The sequence below is a fragment of the Cucurbita maxima genome, unplaced genomic scaffold (genome assembly GCF_002738345.1).
Source record: "Cucurbita maxima cultivar Rimu unplaced genomic scaffold, Cmax_1.0 Cma_Scf00004, whole genome shotgun sequence".
Lineage (NCBI taxonomy): Eukaryota > Viridiplantae > Streptophyta > Magnoliopsida > Cucurbitales > Cucurbitaceae > Cucurbita > Cucurbita maxima.
This window is the reverse complement of record NW_019272020.1, coordinates 3189053-3206083: the sequence shown is the minus strand read 5'-3', so window position 1 is coordinate 3206083 and position 17031 is coordinate 3189053. Positions and strand designations below refer to the sequence as shown.

The following is a 17031-nucleotide window of genomic DNA, read 5'->3' as shown; positions in this document are numbered from 1 at the left end:
TAAAAAAAATAATTAATTATTCTTTAAAATTGTACATTTAAATTAAACCAGCCAGCAATATTTAAAAAAGAAAAAAAAACACATATTCTTCGTGAAAGTGTAATTATGAGAGACTAAAGGGTCAAAAAAGGAAACAACGCAGANAATTTTTGCGAAACATACGCGCCGACTCCGGTTTTTTTTTTTTTTTTTTCAATATAAAAGCTGTTCTTTTATTTAATATTCGGGAGGGTGGAATCAGGTGAAAACAAACTCACGCTACTTTCATCCTCCTCCAATGGGCTTAATCCACGTGTCAAATAACTGAAACGGGTGATAATTTGCAATTATTGAAATGTAGATGCCTTAGCTTTCACATAACTCTGCTGTGCTTCATCGGTCGGTAGCATTTTTAAAGGGCTACTGAGATCTGCCACTCTCTTTCTCCTTTCTGGATCCATTTCGAGCTTGTTCTTCAGTTCTTAGGGAGAAGGGTGTAGTGAGCTCAGAGTTGGAAAGATGGCGAGCGGCGGTGGATATGGGGATGCCAATCAGAAGATAGATTATGTGTTCAAAGTGGTGTTGATCGGGGACTCTGCGGTGGGGAAATCTCAGATTTTGGCGCGGTTTGCCCGAAACGAGTTCAGCTTGGACTCCAAGGCCACTATCGGCGTCGAGTTTCAGACTAGGACACTCGTTATTCAGCATAAGAGTGTTAAAGCTCAGATCTGGGATACTGCGGGCCAGGAAAGGTACTTTTTCCTCCACTTCCTTTCTTTTCTCTTGTATTTCCCTCTTGGTTGGTTTTTAGGGTTTTAGTGGATCTTTAATGTGTTGGATTTGGGGCAGAGTTTAGTAGATGATGATGCCCTTAGTACTATTGGATTTCATTTGTCTAGTAGTTGGTACTGGTATGAAGGCCAGATTATTCTCTCTTTATATGCTCAACAAAGATGTTGTGGCTTTTCCCACTACTTGCATGGAATCAGATTACTTGTTGGGTGAAATGTTTATCATTCATTATTGTCTGTTCCTACTTTCATGGAATGAGATTGAGCAGCATCTTTCATGTAGTTTTCATAAACAATGGCCTTGTTGATATTCATTTGTTGTAAGATTGTCCTGTGGATTTGCCTTTTTTTTTTTTTTTGTCATTCTCCCATTCAGTCTTGTGATTCTTCCTTTAGCTTGTCTCGAAGCTTAACTATGTTGGATTTGATCCCTTAGAATGGAACTTTTATAGCTGGTTTGTGGAGTTTAAGTTAAACGATTATTATATACAGCTAAGACAATATTCCATTGAAGGCCATAGAAAAGCTGCATACCTTAACACATCGAGTATTTGAACAGATACAGAGCAGTTACAAGTGCATATTACAGAGGAGCTCTTGGGGCAATGCTTGTCTACGATATTACGAAACGCCAAACCTTTGATCACATACCTCGGTGGCTCGAGGAGTTGCGGAGCCATGCTGACAAGAACATCGTTATAATCTTAATAGGAAACAAAAGCGATCTGGAAGACCAGCGCGCTGTTTCCACTGAGGACGCCAAGGAATTCGCCGAGAAAGAAGGTTTGTTTTTCTTGGAGACCTCCGCACTGGAATCAACCAACGTGGAGAGTGCCTTCATGACTGTCCTAACTGAGATCTTCAACATCATGAACAAGAAGAACTTAGCTGCTGGTGAAACTCAAGGCAATGGCAACTCTGCATCACTTGCCGGTGGTAAGAAGATCATAATCCCGGGCCCAGCGCAAGAAATCCCGGCTAAGAGCAAGATGTGCTGTACTTCCACATGATTTGTTTGGAGTTAGGCTCAAATGGGGCGATCTAGGTTGGTGCATTCCTTGATTATAGCAATTTTTTTTTTTACTGGTGTGATGCTTTTCTGAGGTCATTTGTATATTTTGTTGTATGCTTTAGTCTGCTAGAGCTAGCAGCTGGAGTTTATATATACTTTGAAGGACGACAAATGAGGCTCTCATTTACCTTTTTTCAAAATAGAAGCTGTCTTTATTTACGGGAAATATGAGAAAATCTGAAGTTAACATCATGTGATTGTGCGTAGTATAAAAACTTACTATTTGTTGTCTTAAGAAGTTTGTTCTAAGGTTGGTTGACATATCAATAATTTGAATCTACGAGTGCTTAGAACATTTGATTGGACAGTGACTGCAACCCCCACCCCCAATTTTTAAGAGATGATGTTCGAAGTTTTTGGATTATAGATCTTGTAATAATGCGTATTATACAAAAATAAATGAGAATCCTCTAAGTATGAGTTTCGTGTTCAATTTTCGGTTGAAGTGTTGTTTTAGCCTTTCAACTGTCATGCTTATTTTATTATGGGTTCTTTAATTTTCAACCATTTTCCCCATGAGCTTCATTCATAAAATCGTTTCATATTTATAATTTTTTAATAAACCTTTTTGACAAAATTTGACATTGAGTCATACGGTAAAAAAACTAAGGGAAAAAGAAAGCTTTTCATATTACATCGGTTAGCTATTGGATTTTCAAATGAATTTAATTTCTTATTAAACGTTTAATTAAACTTGTAGATCATCATGCAAAGTAACATGATCAAAATAAAATATTTCAATGCAAAGGACATAGGTTAGTAAATCTTTATTCTACAGATACAGGAAATATATCCTTTAATAAAATAGTATAAAGAACCAGAGATGAAAATAACAGCAACTTTTTTTTTTTTTTTTTTTTGAAAATATCCTCCATAGTACTCTCTCTTTCAACATAAGTCCTCCTAAAAAATATCACATTAGTCTGGAGAAATCAACAACATGCTGCCACTACAAATATTTGATACACAAGAAGCAATGATAAGGCTCAACTTTTCTAAAGATTATACAGTTGAACTGAAGCTGCTAAACTAATCCCACGTATTACTATCGTCTAAACTAAATTATCCCACCATTTTCACCCAAGATTTAGATTAGCTTCAACATCAGAATTTAGAAAGCTTGCCTTGCCTGCATTACACATCATTTCCAAGCCGATTTGAAAGCCTTTCAAGTAATTCTTGGCAATCAATGGCTGTCACCATAACACTCAGGCTGGACCTCCCTTTCCAGCACCCAATGGCTATAGTCGACTCGTCAACTTTGATAACATCTGAAGAGGTGTTACCACCTGAAAAGACAAAGCTGTGCTTAGTGAAGACCAGATGCTTTAACATAAGGATAATCTACAAATGCACGCTACGCACCTGTACCCAAAACTATCACACAACAACCTAGCATTAGGCTTGATGCCTTCTCACCAAACGCAGCATCAGCAAAATCTGCATATTTGATACTTTTATGTTGTATTAGATGCTTGAAATCCACGGGAGACATTGTTAGGATTTGCTTGGTGATGTACGGGAGTATCACAGGCAATCCTTCGGACGTTATACGGAATGAACAAGGTGCAGAGCTACCTTCTCTTGATGATTGCCTCTCCTATTCAACGCAATTACATGAGATATGGCAGTTCATCAAATTATTTAAAATAATAATAATAATACTAAAAGCATAAATAATTTTGGCACTTAAGGGCCGATCTAAATATGAGAACAACGAAATCAGCTGAGCTCTAGCTAGCAAAAACAAAAGCTATTTAGTTAAACAAGCTTATTATGAAAACGGTTCGGCCATTTGGCGAGCCTTGGTGTAAGAAAATTGATTAGCTGCTGGTGTGTGCCATCAGTTTGAAAACAGTAATGATCCCAAAATATAATGAAAAAAATGAAACGGCTGGCAAAGGATACTTACAAACATCTTCAGACCAATAGATGTTATCTTAAGCTGCTGCCCGACTGAAAAATTCAGCTCAAGAACATCCTTAACGGACTTCGATACGTAATAGATTCTTTTCACATGGTTAGTGTCAGTATTTCGAGTCACAAGGTGGCCAAATAATGGGAAAGCCTCATTAATACCATAAAATGTTTTAATGCTATCAATAACTGTTTCATCTTTGAACAATACAACAGGGTCAACTCCCTTCCACTTGCCCTGAATCTGTAACTTCCTCTTCACAGTGCTTTTCTTAGGATCCATTTCACCATCATCAGGCTGCTTAGACTCCTCTAAGTTATCTTCAATAGCAGTAATTTCCAAATTATTTACATTCACTTCATTATCAATTAAATTAACCTCTAAATCGGCTTCTGAGAACTGCTTATCTATCCCATCTGCTGCATTACTGTCCAAACCTTCTTTACCTTCAATATCCTGAACTGGGAATTCACAAGCTGGTTTATTGTCTGCAGAATTAAAATCTCCTTGATTATTTGAATCAATCCCAACTTCTGAGGGGCTTTCATCCATCCCAACTGATGCACTAACGTCCACATTCGCTCCATTTGTAATATTCTGTGGAAGCTTGCAACGAGACTTGTCATTTGCAGGCTTCAAATTATGATAACTTGGTTTTTCAGTAGCAGCTGAAGCAACCCCACCGATGAGGAAAGGGGGAAAACATAAACAAGATACGAAACATGTAAATTCATAGGGAAAGAAACTATACATTGAATTCAAATTTATATAGAAACCAAGTTAAAATCAAAGCTAGTGGAACTACCATAGGTAACGAAGTACGAGAAAAGGTATATTGCACATAGTCATATAACAAAAACAAGATTTCCATGCAGCAATTATTAACTATTTAACAATATTGAACAATGCATACTAAACTAACATTTTCTAACAGGTTCAGGACAGGTACATTTAAACTGGCCGTAAGGCCTAACCAAATGTTGGCTAGTTCAACATACCTGGCAAAGGGGCAACTTTGCGTAATACTGCAATAAAGAAGGCTCCACTATTTTGATCATGAGGCACTATCCTCATGCAACGCTCGATTGGAAATTCACAAACCTCATCAAACTCATGTACAGGATCCATTGTTGGCTCAGATACATCAACAGAACTTCCAATGGAACCGTTCAGATGATTTCCCCTCAATTCTGAGTTATGACTTTTATCTGCTTGGTTCTTACGGCCTCTGCCAAAAGGAAACATGCTGGGTATTGCCACACTCTGGCGATGATCAGAAACTTGTTTGTAGGATGCCAACCATACACCCCTATCACGCACCTATACAAGCAAAATAATAAATATAAACAAAGAGACAGAAAATTAGAAATGATTAGTAGGCAGTTGGCACAGCAGAACCACAACATTATTTCACAGCTCAATTAACCTCAAACTATTCACTAACGTGAGTTCAACAGGAAATCAAATAACATTTTCCACGTCGAGAAAATATAAAATTTACTACATCATATTTGTGTACTTCTGCACTACTAGAAAGTAGAAAATCTTCATTTTTACCTTTTTTATAAGAAAAAAAAAATTGAGATTTTTCATTCACGGAAGTCAACCAACAAAAAAAACCTAAGGAATGAAGGGACAAGAGGTCTCATTCCAATGCCTAACGAGGGGGTCGGTCAAGGCATCCCTACCAGAAACTCACTTTTGAGTAGATTTCAGAAAATGGAAATTTTGAAGCATGATTCAACCTTCTTTGGCAAACCACAAAAAAATCATTTTTGTTTGTAATTCTTTCTCAATTTGAATAAGAGTTCAAGAGACAAAATCTTAATAATTATGAATTTTCAAGTACAACTTGATTGTGATGTGCTACGTTTTTAAACAAATATATGCAAAATGAAGCAAACTAAAATAAAGAAACAACAAAGCTCTAGGACATTTTAATAGACAAGTATTGAAAACAATTTCTGAAGATACCCAAACAGCCAAAAATGGCATTAAAAATGCAAAATGTAAACTATAAACAAGAACTACATCCATGTTACAAATTATCCTGAGTTTCAACCAAAAAAGAGATACCACAATAACGAATCACCTTCCATTTCTTAAGACCAGGCCGGCGAACAAGCTGTGGAAGTTCATTTGAGACATCAACTACTTCCAGAGAGCCTTCAGATTTCCGCAGAAGCTGCAACAAGATGAGTTCATGAAAAGAAGGAAAGGCTTTAATAAGCTGATATATGTACATGCGTGGCCACAAGAGACCAGCAGTATAAGGTGAACACATTAACATTTTGAAGAATAAGCTTCGCTCATTGATAAACAAAAATTAATATAAAAACTAAAAAGTAGTGCAACGTATCTTGTCAATACAGGAAATTTTCTTATTGCCATCACCTAGCCCTAGTATACCACCAGAGAGGAGTAAGGCCAATATGATAATGCTTTACTCTGTACAGTGGCAGATACTAATAATAGCTTGAGTCCTAACTGTCATACTTATATGATGTTCACTCACAAATACTTGAGGCACTTATACAAATATCGACCATATCACATGTATAACCTATATTTTGCCAACTCAAATATTAGACTGCGTTAAAAAAAAATCATTTAAAAGCTAGCTAATTAGGCTCATCTGAGTAGAAAACATATCTAAGGGGCTGTTCTTTAATGGATGTGCTCTACCATCCTCCGTTCCATGATAAAGGATGTGTTATTTGGCATTGGGACAAGAGGAATAGGAATTTTTTTTATAAGATCGTGAGGTTTCAAGAGGACGTTTGATCTTAAACCATGTTAGGAAATTTGCAACTATACTTGAGACCTTGTCCACTTGGATTGAGCCGTTTCTTGCATAGCTAGTTTATTATTTATTTATTTATTTCGTATTCCCTTCCTTTTGTATGCCCCCCTTTGGTACAGAATGCTTATACATACCTCAGCAACAACAGCCTCGTTTTCAACAGGATTCATTGAGCAGGTTGAGTAAACCATTCTTCCACCAACTTTAAGTAAAGAGGCACCTGCAAGAGTTCATCAAAATACTTAGATTTTCCATGAATCTGAATCAAAATAATAAACATAGTGGTGGCTTAGTAGAGATAAGTGAAAAATCCATGGCATATCATGGATTTTGTAATTCAAAGTTGCAGCTCAGTACCTCGCATGCCTATCTGCACTTGTAAGCCATGTAAACCATTACCCACCCCAGAATTCCTGAAAGAAATGAACGGGTTTAACCACAATCTAGAACTACCAATAAGACCGTGTGATAAGAAATCACGGGCAAGAAATTCTAAAGGCTACCATCTCCTCCATATATCTGGAGCCTTGCGAAGAGTACCATCTCCGCTACAGGGAACATCACATAGAACGCGATCAAAGGTAAGTTGAGTGTTGTGAGAATTTAATTCACTCCCTGCTGCAGAAGCATTGAAGAAATTGGTATGTGCTCGACATCCAGGAAAATGTTGTGCTTCATGATTTGTAACAATGAGATTGGAAGTGCACATTCTTTTAGTTTGGTGGATGAGAAGATTACACCTTTGGACATCTGAATCATTTGCCACTACCTAATCAAGATGGCTATCAAATCAATTTTACATAAAGAATCAGCAGCACCAGAAAGTAGCATAAATACGAACTCAAAAGACAAGCAACTGCACAACGGAAAAGGGTTGCAAGCACTCTACTATGGGGCAGAAAAGAAATACTTCTATACAGAAACCAGTGGAGAATAGTAAAAAAAAATAAAGGGGGCACAAACCAATCCGCCAGGTAGATCTCCAGGTTTACTGGACTGGTGTATGATCTCAAGTAATTGAAATGTCTTGGAGCCTGGAGCAGCACACACTGAGCAAAAAGCAGAGAACCAGTTAGAGATAATATGCATGAATGATATAAAGTTGAGATCTTAAAATAAATAAATAAAGCAAATGACCATTTAAATCAGTACAAACTGCTTACTGTCAAGCACATAGTGATTTGGATGTACATCCAGAAAAAGAGGAGGAACCTGTGCCATAAGCCCCAATTAAGTACTTAAGAATGCGTAAGAGATTTAAATGACAATTAAAGGTTACAATAATATTCCCCGTAGATGGAGTAATAAGTAGCCGTTGTGCATACCATGCTGACAGCCTCCTGCCTTGTAATGTTACCAATTTCATTTTCTAGCTTCAAGAACTCGTGAAACCTGTGAAGCTGAAGTAGTCAAAAACATGTAGCAATTGGCAACACAATAGCATATGTAGGTGTAGTCTAAATTAATCAGTAGTTACATTACAGGCACATCCAAAGCAATGACTTTATTGAAATGTATCATGTTTGAGGAAGGGTGCACTGAATTCAGCACTATACCGCAGAAAGATATAGTTGGTAAGGAAAAACTTGCTTCTCAATACCAAACTCTTAATTGTATCCCGACTTCGAGTTTGAAATTTTAAAATGTTGAATTATATTAAAAAGGATAATTTATATATATATATATATAAAAATACAGTATTTCACGTTATAAATTCATTTTATTTTTTGTTCAATTTTAATATGTATATCATAAATTATATGATATTGTAAGATCATAATTATAAAAAGAATAATTAACATCAAAACATGTTCATAAATTAATTAATAATAGTTGAGATTCAACCTAATAAAGTTGGTAACTATAACTATTTTTATGAATTACAATTGTTTTCATTGAATACCTCGTTTTCGAACTTCTAATTTTATATCGCAGACCAAACACACACTTAGATGACTGAACATTCATGCATTCATTATACTGACCAAAAAGTCCAACTACTTACTTTTCAAGAGAAAATCAGTTCTTTCTATTCAATTAGTGTCTACTTTCGAGAAATGATGGCCATAAAAATACAATATTACCTCTCAAGAGCTTGATTCTTACGCAGTTGCATTCTTGAGAAATTTGAATGCCACGCAAGATTGTCAGGGTACCAAGATAACGGTCTAATTGCCCCAGCTTCATCACCATCAGTGACCTGAACATGATAGAGCAGGAAAAGAAACAATCATGTATCTATAATAAAATTTTCGTCACACTTATTGAGAAGCAACAATATTAAAAGTACCTACCTCAGATTGAAGAGATTTCATGAAGTCATTTTGCAACTGGGCACGTATTTCCCCACAGAACTGTCCACTGTCAACTTCATATGTTACTAATAACAACAACGATAGTACTACGATGCAACGTTAACATAACAAAGCAGATGATTAGAGAACCAACGGAGTTCTTATTATATGAATATATATGAGGGATTAAAATAAATAAATAAATACGCACACATGGGCTCACGTAAGGGGATTATGTGCAGGTACACCACGATGATGGTAGCATTCAGGTGAGACAGTGTTTTCTTTTTCATTTTCCCCCCTTCTATTTTGGATTGAGATAGAGTGGGAGGGGATAATTAATAATGGAAATGAAAAAAGCCTTATACCTTACCTAGAATTGATCCTAAAAGCGGCGGGCAATTGCTTCCGAAGAACCTCAATAAATGTATCCCATTCTTCCGCAGTAACTATCCCTTGCTCCTACAATATCGAAAACCATAAACAGAAAGCTAAAAAAAAACGTACGCCCTTACAAACGTGTTGGCATAAAAGAGACAGAAATACCAGACACCAGATCAGTAGACAAAGCTCATCGTCGAATTCATAAAACACTACCTTCTTGACAAATAGGACTACAAAAGAATCCAAAAAATAGTTGAATAATCACAAACCTTGTAGTACTCATTGAACGCGTGGCTTTGAGATTGGAAAGGTCCCCAGTGATTACTATTGCCATCCTTGGTGTCATTGGCAGAGTTAGAATCGGGTTTTGAACGCTTCCAAACGTTCTCTCGGCTCTCTCGAAAATGGTTTCTCTGAGTACGAGCTCTGCCACCCCTGCCCTTACCTCCCATGTTGGATGAACCTCGCAGAGCAGTACTCTCTGGATGCAGCTGCAAGCAAGGCTACACGTTCATGAACAAGAAACCGGCGGGGAGGCTGCGATTTGGGTTTTGGTCCCAATTCCGATTATTTCTACCCACTTGGCGTTGGTAGTTTTTAGTGGGTTTTGGATTTGTAACTCCCAGTGCCCACTCGAGGGCTTTAACATGAATGGGCCATCATTAAGCACAGTTCACTGTGCCTGGCTTACTCCTTTGGGCCACTCGTTCTAATTTATAATTTAATTGATTTAAGTTTTGATCCAGCACGTTTCAAATAATATTTAATTGACCGTTTCAAATAATAATAATAAATCTCAAAGTGATAAGCTTGATAATTAATCTATCAATTAAAAGAAAACACGAATGTGGTCAAATATAGCCTAATGTATTAATTAAAACCCCACTTCAAGAACTCATCTTTTAATTTCAGATAAGATCGAGATCGAGATCTTAACAACAACAGACAAAACAACACGAATTTGGATTGATTTGTTTCTGAATTTTCAAATCCATTCCCCACTGAGGAAGAAAGGTATTGGAACTCAAAACCACATTTTTATGCCCACTAATCAGCTGATCTGAGCTTTTTAGATTTTTCCAACTTTATTTATTTCACTTTATGCTTAATTTGTAGTTTCTTCGTGTTCCTTCTTGTTTGATCTTGAGATCAGTCAATGGCTTTGGGGCTCGCGGCCTGGGGCCACTTCAATTCATTATCTAGCAGACCAATGGATACTTGCTGTTATTTTATAAGAATGAAGCTCATCTCTTTGGTTGAAAACACCTTCTTCTTCTTCTTCTTCTTTTTCACGTCACAATATGAACAAAAATTGACCGTACTTCAATTATACTTTTAAATAATTAATAAATATTAATAAAATATTATACTTTGTCAGCTTAAATATAACTCGACGGTCTCTTAAAATTGCATTTATAGCATAAATATTTGAAAATGAGAATGATTCTCAGCCACTTATTTCCCCATTCATTTTCAAGCGAAGGGAATTAAAAATTAAAAATATAATTTATGATAATTTTTTTAAACAACAATTTGATCATTTTTACGGGTATCTTTATGCCCAGTCAATCATAATAACGTTGTTTAATGCTTGTTTGAAATTGATGTCAACATCTAGATAAGATATCAATAATGATTTGATTCTTTGATGGTTGAACTAAAAAAGATTTTATTAATATCTAAAGAAAAATAAAGGTTTGTATGATGATAAGAGAGAAGAGACTCGTTTGCCATAAGAAACTCAGAGAAGAACACGATGAGCGGAAACCTTTAGTTTCTCATAGGCTTTAAGATGGAAAAAAGAGAGGTAGAAACTGCATTATTAAAGCTGCTACATAAATTTACAGTGTTTCTAATGGACTCTGCACAATCTCCAAGAGACAAACATAGAAACCTTCAACGCACAGCAATACACATCATCATCCCACTAAATAAGAGAATTTAATTCCCGAGCCCAACCATTCATTCCATTTTTATTTGTTTGGCTAAAGTTGGCCTGCCTTTCTTGACAACGACTAGCACTCCAAGGCACAAACAAAGTCACCACTTGCCTCCAAATCATCGATATCAAGATCTGTGTCCATTTCATCCATGTCCAAGCTGCCCCCAACAAACTGCCCTTGCCCTCCAACTATGAGCCCCTCTCCTGGATTTCTAGCCTCTTGAACTATGGACAGGATCTCTTCAATACCCTGTGACCCATCACTTTCTCCATTACTCTGCATTCCTCCCAGCCCTTCGTCTGTGAACTCTACAGGCAAGTTCTTCAAGAACCATGGGTGCTTCTTGATTTCTGGGATTGTTATTCTCTGTAAACAATTTATACTCAATTGCTATGCCAAAGTTGGAAACGCTTTTAAGATGTAACCATATGTACAAAAAGAACGGTGGACGAGTTTTAATACCGTTTCTGGATCTGCTACGAATATTCGAGACAGAAGGTGCTTGCATTCCAATGAAATTCTAACATAGTGTGGTATTGAGTAATGGACATTAAGAATCCTCTGCTTGTAGTGTAAACAAATGATACATTGTTTGTTAAACACATAACTGGAAATTAACAACTTTTTTCAAAAGAAGGCAAATACTAACCTGGAGCGTCTTTCTGAAGTTCTTTGGATCTTCAGGATCTTCAAAAGGATAAGCTCCAACCAGCATCACATATAAAGTGACCCCACAAGACCAAACATCTGCAATCTGCAACTCACGAAATTCAAAAGTGGATTAGTGATGGCTGGAGACAACAGTTGGTGGGGGTAAAGCACTAGATATCGACAGGAGAAGAAGACGAGGGGCGGTTGGTCGGGGCGGGGAAAATATATTGCCACTACCTTCCCATCATATTCTCTTCTAGACAAAACTTCTGGTGCAATGTAGGCTGGCGTTCCAACGGTAGATTTTGGTTGGGAATGCAACACTGATGACTATAAATTGAAACCAATATGTTAGACACACCAACTATCGAATAAATCCATTGCTTTGAAGTTCATACCTTGGAATAGCCGAAGTCACAAATTTTTAGACGCGGGGCTGAGCTTCCATCTAAAAGTGTGTTCTCTAGCTTAAGATCCCTGTGGCAAATTTGCTGAAAATCAAGAGGAATCAAAGAAACAAAGGAGTATTAGCCTGAAATGTGACTTTAGCAGACCAAAACAAGCCAATTAAGCAAGAACAGCCCAGTACCATTGAATGGCAGTAGCTGACTCCTGAAATCAGCTGCTGAAAAAAATATCTTGCCTGTAAAAATTTAAGAAAGAGAAGGAGAACAAACAAAAAATTTAGGTAAGAATCCAGTTTTGTGTAAATCTGGGACTCATTACCCTACAACCAACAGACCTTTTTCTGCAAAGTCGTCCAACAGAAAACTATTTAATTCATAGTGATTCCGTTTCACATCAATTTATTAAATCATTGCAAGTTTAAGATATAAAAAATGCTTTATTTAAGAAAGTTACTCTACCAAATCCAAAAGAGAAAAGCGATAATTGTTCAGTAGCAAACTATTGCACCTCATCTTCACTGAATCTTCCGGCGTTACATATTCGTTCAAAAAGTTCTCCCCCAGCTGCATATTCCATGACGATAGCCAGGTGCGTGGGAGTTAGTAGGACCTGCATAAAAGAAGCCCTTTGAACAGAAATTTCACAAGAAAATGTGTTATAGCCAAGAACAAAATGACACAACTAGTACAACATTCAAATGTCAACTACAACAAGTCGTAGCCAAGAAAGGAAGGCCTAGAAGATATTAGATATCACACCAAGCGGAATCAAAGAAATAATTTTTGGGAAGCAGCTTTAAAAAGTGTACGATTTCACAGAAATTAAAAGGAAAACGAAATGTACTTAAAACTTCCTCTTGGTACATAAATACTCCGATTCTTAATTTCATCACATGAATATTTAATGTGGGGGTGATGAACACGCTCTGATTGAACCCAAAAAAATTTGACCACTGTGGAGAAATTGAAGAACCATCAAAAACGAATTTCACAACTTCAAATCAAATACCTCCTTAAATCTTATGATATTGGGATGCTTCAAAGACCTGTGATTCATTATTTCCCTCTGAACATGCTCATCGATCTGCAAAAAGAAAAGGAAAAAACGAACAACCATCAAACCAAAATCCTCTGCAAAATCGACATGAGCTAGACCAACATATTACAGAGCCCAAACCACAGATCACTGGATCTCATGCTGTGTAACGATTGGGAAAGGGGTGGGATGAACCGAGAATGAAGTTATGACGATGTTGGAACAGTACCTTTTGACCTCTCTCAATATACTTGACAGCATAAAGCTCGCCACTCCATTTATCCCTCACAAGTTTCGCAACACCAAAATTCCCAGACCCAATATCCTTGAGTATCTCATAGCGTTCCATTTGGGTTCCAGTTCAGTTTCGAATATCGGCAGCAGAGTGAACAAATCTACCAATCTCGGTTTCAAATTGGCTGGCTTCGACTTTTTCAGTTGGGCAATTTATCAAGCACGTTGGGTGCAAGTTTAAAGACATGGAAAGTAGGAGCAGGAAGGGAGGTGGGTGTATGGAGGAATATTGGTTGGCACGGCGGGTTGGGTTAGCATAGCACTCAGCACTCGGCACTCAAATCAATGCCAATATCTCTTCTCAAGTCTTTAAGGTCCCCATGACCATACGGGAGAGGAAGAAGACGACAAGTCGATTAAGGAAAGACACGTGGCGATTTTCTATACGTCCAAAGTTTGGGAGAGCCGCAGCTTCATCTGCTCAAACGTGGTCGAAGGCCGAGATATTAGTCAAATATATGAAGCGTATTTCGGCAAGAAGAAATAAAATTCTATTAACGTGAATGTAATATAAGTAATAAAATTTAAACTTATTTATTAATTTAATAATATTTAAAAAAATATTTATACATCAATTTTGTATTTGACAATTTATGTAAAAATCAAATCCCAACAATTTTGCTGACAAAATTATTTGTTTTAAACTTAGGAAGGCATTTAATATTTTTTAGGGTGGAAATTCCCTAATCCCATTTGGATAGGAACGTTACTTGGAATTTTGTTTTCATACAATAATTGATGAAAGCAGAATATGTGGACGAGAAAAAAAATAGAATAAAAAGATTTATACGATGATTTTGGGTGGCACCACGCCCCCGCTTATAAAGTTAACTCCCAAAATTCCATACAATGGCCTCCCTTAATTTTCGCAAGAGAAAAAAAAAAAAAATGATGAAATGGGAACAAAAAGAGAACGATGACAGTGATGGCCGTAGCAAAAAAGAAAGTTCAGATATCTTTTTACTTCACTACTTTTAAATTTTTATTTTTTTATTTTTCTCCTAATAAGGTCCACAAGTTTGGATCTTTGATTATTATATTTATTTTCCTTTTAACAATATGTGCCAGATTATCTTTAATGCTAACTAAAAACCCAGTTGTATTAGATTAGTAAGAAATTTTAGTCTTTTTACCTTCATTTTTTTTTATTTATTAAAATTGATGGTTGAATTAGTTAATTTTAAACATGGGAGAAAATAAAAGATAAATATTATCCAACTCTCTACATGTTTAGGATTCAAATCAATGTGACATATTGTTGGGTCTCCATATGACACGATTACTTATTTTTTCGTCGAATGCTTTTATAATAATTATTTATTATAACACGACACTTTATTTATAAAATAAAGAAATAAATAAAAGAAACTTGCGATTATTTATAGAATGTCCAAAACACCAAAACGATGACGATGAAAGGTGCGACTGAAAATAAAGAAGGTGACGTGGGCGGTAGATGAGAGAAGCCGGGAGTGGGCCCCAGCGAGTTAGTGTGGGGGATTGAGTGGTGGCTCCCCTTTCCTTAAATAAAGATCGGAAGATAGTGAGGTAAAAAAAAAAAGGAAACATCGGGAACCCAACAAATATGGGGGAGGTTTGAGATCAGAGTGATGGCACAAACGGCAAGGTGGCATCGCCTTGGTGCGACACCAATTTTTAATTGGGTAACCCACCTGCTCTGCCTATACTCCCACGCCCTTATGTGCACGATTTACAATAACCAACTAAGCTTTTGGCCTTAAAGGGGGAACTAAACTGCTTTGGAAAATTTTGTGTTGGAATTTGGATTGCTTCACTTGCAAGCATCCATCGCCCTGAATCTCTTTTTGGTACTTGCTTTAACATTTTTTTGTAATGGGTGTTGCTCCTTCCTTCTTTATGGCCTTCTCTTTAGGTAATTTTTATTTATTTTTATATTTTTTTTAATTATTTTTAGATCGTACGAACTCCATGTTAATCAATACAGTATTTCACCATTTTTATCGTGAGTACACATAACTAAACAAGATTTGAGTGTAACCATCAATACTTGAGAATTGAATCAAGATTCAAAATTTGGATTCAACATCCATTTTCGTGTATAAACTATCTTCACAGACCAAAATGAGTCATTCTAGCATGTTCTTTCTCTACTCATGCATGCTCGGAAAAGTCTTATGATCATCCAACCATAAAATTCTTAGGATTGAGTCATCTAAAAGAAATGTGCACCGTGTTAGTATATATAGTAATTTTTATTTTTGTAGAACAGTTTTTAATCATTCTATCTGTGGTCTCAGTTTGTGTATTTCTTATTTACTAGATGTTATATTAAGATTCGTAACCCCCACATTCACCTAATAAATGTAGTCAAATATTTTACTGCTACACTAGTTTAATTGTTAAGAACATTTAGTAATAAATTATATTTTATCATACATATTATATTTTATATTTTATTATAAGACAAATATTTAATATTTGTCTCATTACCCTAGGTATCTTCCACTTATTGTTATTTCAATTTATTACTATTTCCATATCCTTGTAATTTATTTGATTATAAATAAGATAACTTTCCCATCATTTATTAGGTGTGGTGGATTAATCAAACATTCTTATTAATGATATATATATATAAAATAACTTTCACACCATTTAAGTGTAGTGGATTAATCAAACATTCTTATTAATGATATAGATGTATATACAAAATAACTTTCACACCATTTAAGTGTGATGGATTAATCAAACATTCTTATTAATGATATATATATAAGATAACTTTTCCACCATTTAGGTGTGGTGGATTAATCAAACATTCTTATTAATGATATATATATATATATATATATATATATATATATATATATATATATATATATATATTTCATACATCATAAATAGTTGTTCGTGAAATCAGAATCCATACAAAGACAAGTAGTTGACACTAAATATAGTTTTAATTTCATTGTTTTTAAATTTATGTTTTCACATTTTCTAATGCTTAATCTAGTTATGAAAAAATGATACCAAAACAAGAAATTGTATTGTTTAGGTCTGAAAGCTAGCACAGCTCCCCAACAATTTGGACGAAAAGAGTAGCGGGGGAAGGAAGACGAGATGTATTATGATGCTCAATTCTCTTGTCTCTCTCTCTCCCCCTCTTCCCGTTGTCGAGTCATTCTCTGCTACATTGATTGTGGAAAATGTGGACATTGACTTGCATGCCTGGTGGCAGTGCGACCCAATGGTCAGGTCATACATATTGCATACGGTTCTATTTGAATTTTTTCTTTCAAACTTCTTCTCATTATCTTCTTTGATTTCTTTGGGGTTTCCCTCAAAATTTTTGAAATGTGTCTACTAGAGCAAAGTTTTTTAACCATTATAAAGAATGTTTCGTTAACTGATGTGAGATTTTGAAACCTTCCAACCTCAAAATGAGTCATCAATATACTCGAATCCGGTAGAGACAGG

At 35.9% G+C, this 17031-nt stretch overlaps 4 protein-coding genes across 5 annotated transcripts in view; 1 reads left to right on the top strand and 3 right to left on the bottom strand.

Annotated features, from left to right (window-relative positions):
- Positions 1-17031, bottom strand: part of LOC111478507 (vegetative cell wall protein gp1-like) — a 446768-nt gene that overhangs the window by 390595 nt on the left and 39142 nt on the right. The window lies entirely within an intron of this gene.
- Positions 340-2137, top strand: LOC111478500 (ras-related protein Rab11A). Its single transcript, XM_023122785.1, has 2 exons — positions 340-731; positions 1330-2137. The coding sequence occupies exons 1-2, from the start codon at positions 499-501 to the stop codon at positions 1778-1780; spliced, it is 684 nt and encodes a 227-aa protein (XP_022978553.1). The 5' UTR covers positions 340-498; the 3' UTR covers positions 1781-2137.
- Positions 2669-9817, bottom strand: LOC111478413 (tRNA (cytosine(34)-C(5))-methyltransferase-like). 2 transcript variants are annotated; one of them, XM_023122654.1, is made up of 16 exons: positions 9511-9817; positions 9231-9319; positions 8858-8924; positions 8648-8763; positions 7889-7955; positions 7727-7775; positions 7527-7612; positions 7067-7332; positions 6921-6976; positions 6698-6783; positions 5853-5945; positions 4759-5080; positions 4060-4428; positions 3755-4029; positions 3208-3442; positions 2669-3131 (listed from the first exon to the last, which is right to left on the bottom strand). In XM_023122654.1, exons 1-16 carry the CDS (start codon positions 9691-9693, stop codon positions 2977-2979), a joined length of 2514 nt encoding a protein of 837 aa, XP_022978422.1. In that variant the 5' UTR covers positions 9694-9817; the 3' UTR covers positions 2669-2976. The 2 variants fall into 2 exon arrangements, with proteins under 2 accessions (XP_022978422.1, XP_022978420.1); XM_023122652.1 differs by having other exon boundaries at positions 3755-4428; positions 9511-9816.
- On the bottom strand, positions 11001-13863 carry LOC111478475 (serine/threonine-protein kinase SAPK2-like). Its single transcript, XM_023122752.1, has 9 exons — positions 13508-13863; positions 13252-13326; positions 12751-12852; positions 12425-12478; positions 12234-12326; positions 12073-12165; positions 11834-11938; positions 11647-11745; positions 11001-11550 (listed from the first exon to the last, which is right to left on the bottom strand). The coding sequence occupies exons 1-9, from the start codon at positions 13625-13627 to the stop codon at positions 11257-11259; spliced, it is 1035 nt and encodes a 344-aa protein (XP_022978520.1). The 5' UTR covers positions 13628-13863; the 3' UTR covers positions 11001-11256.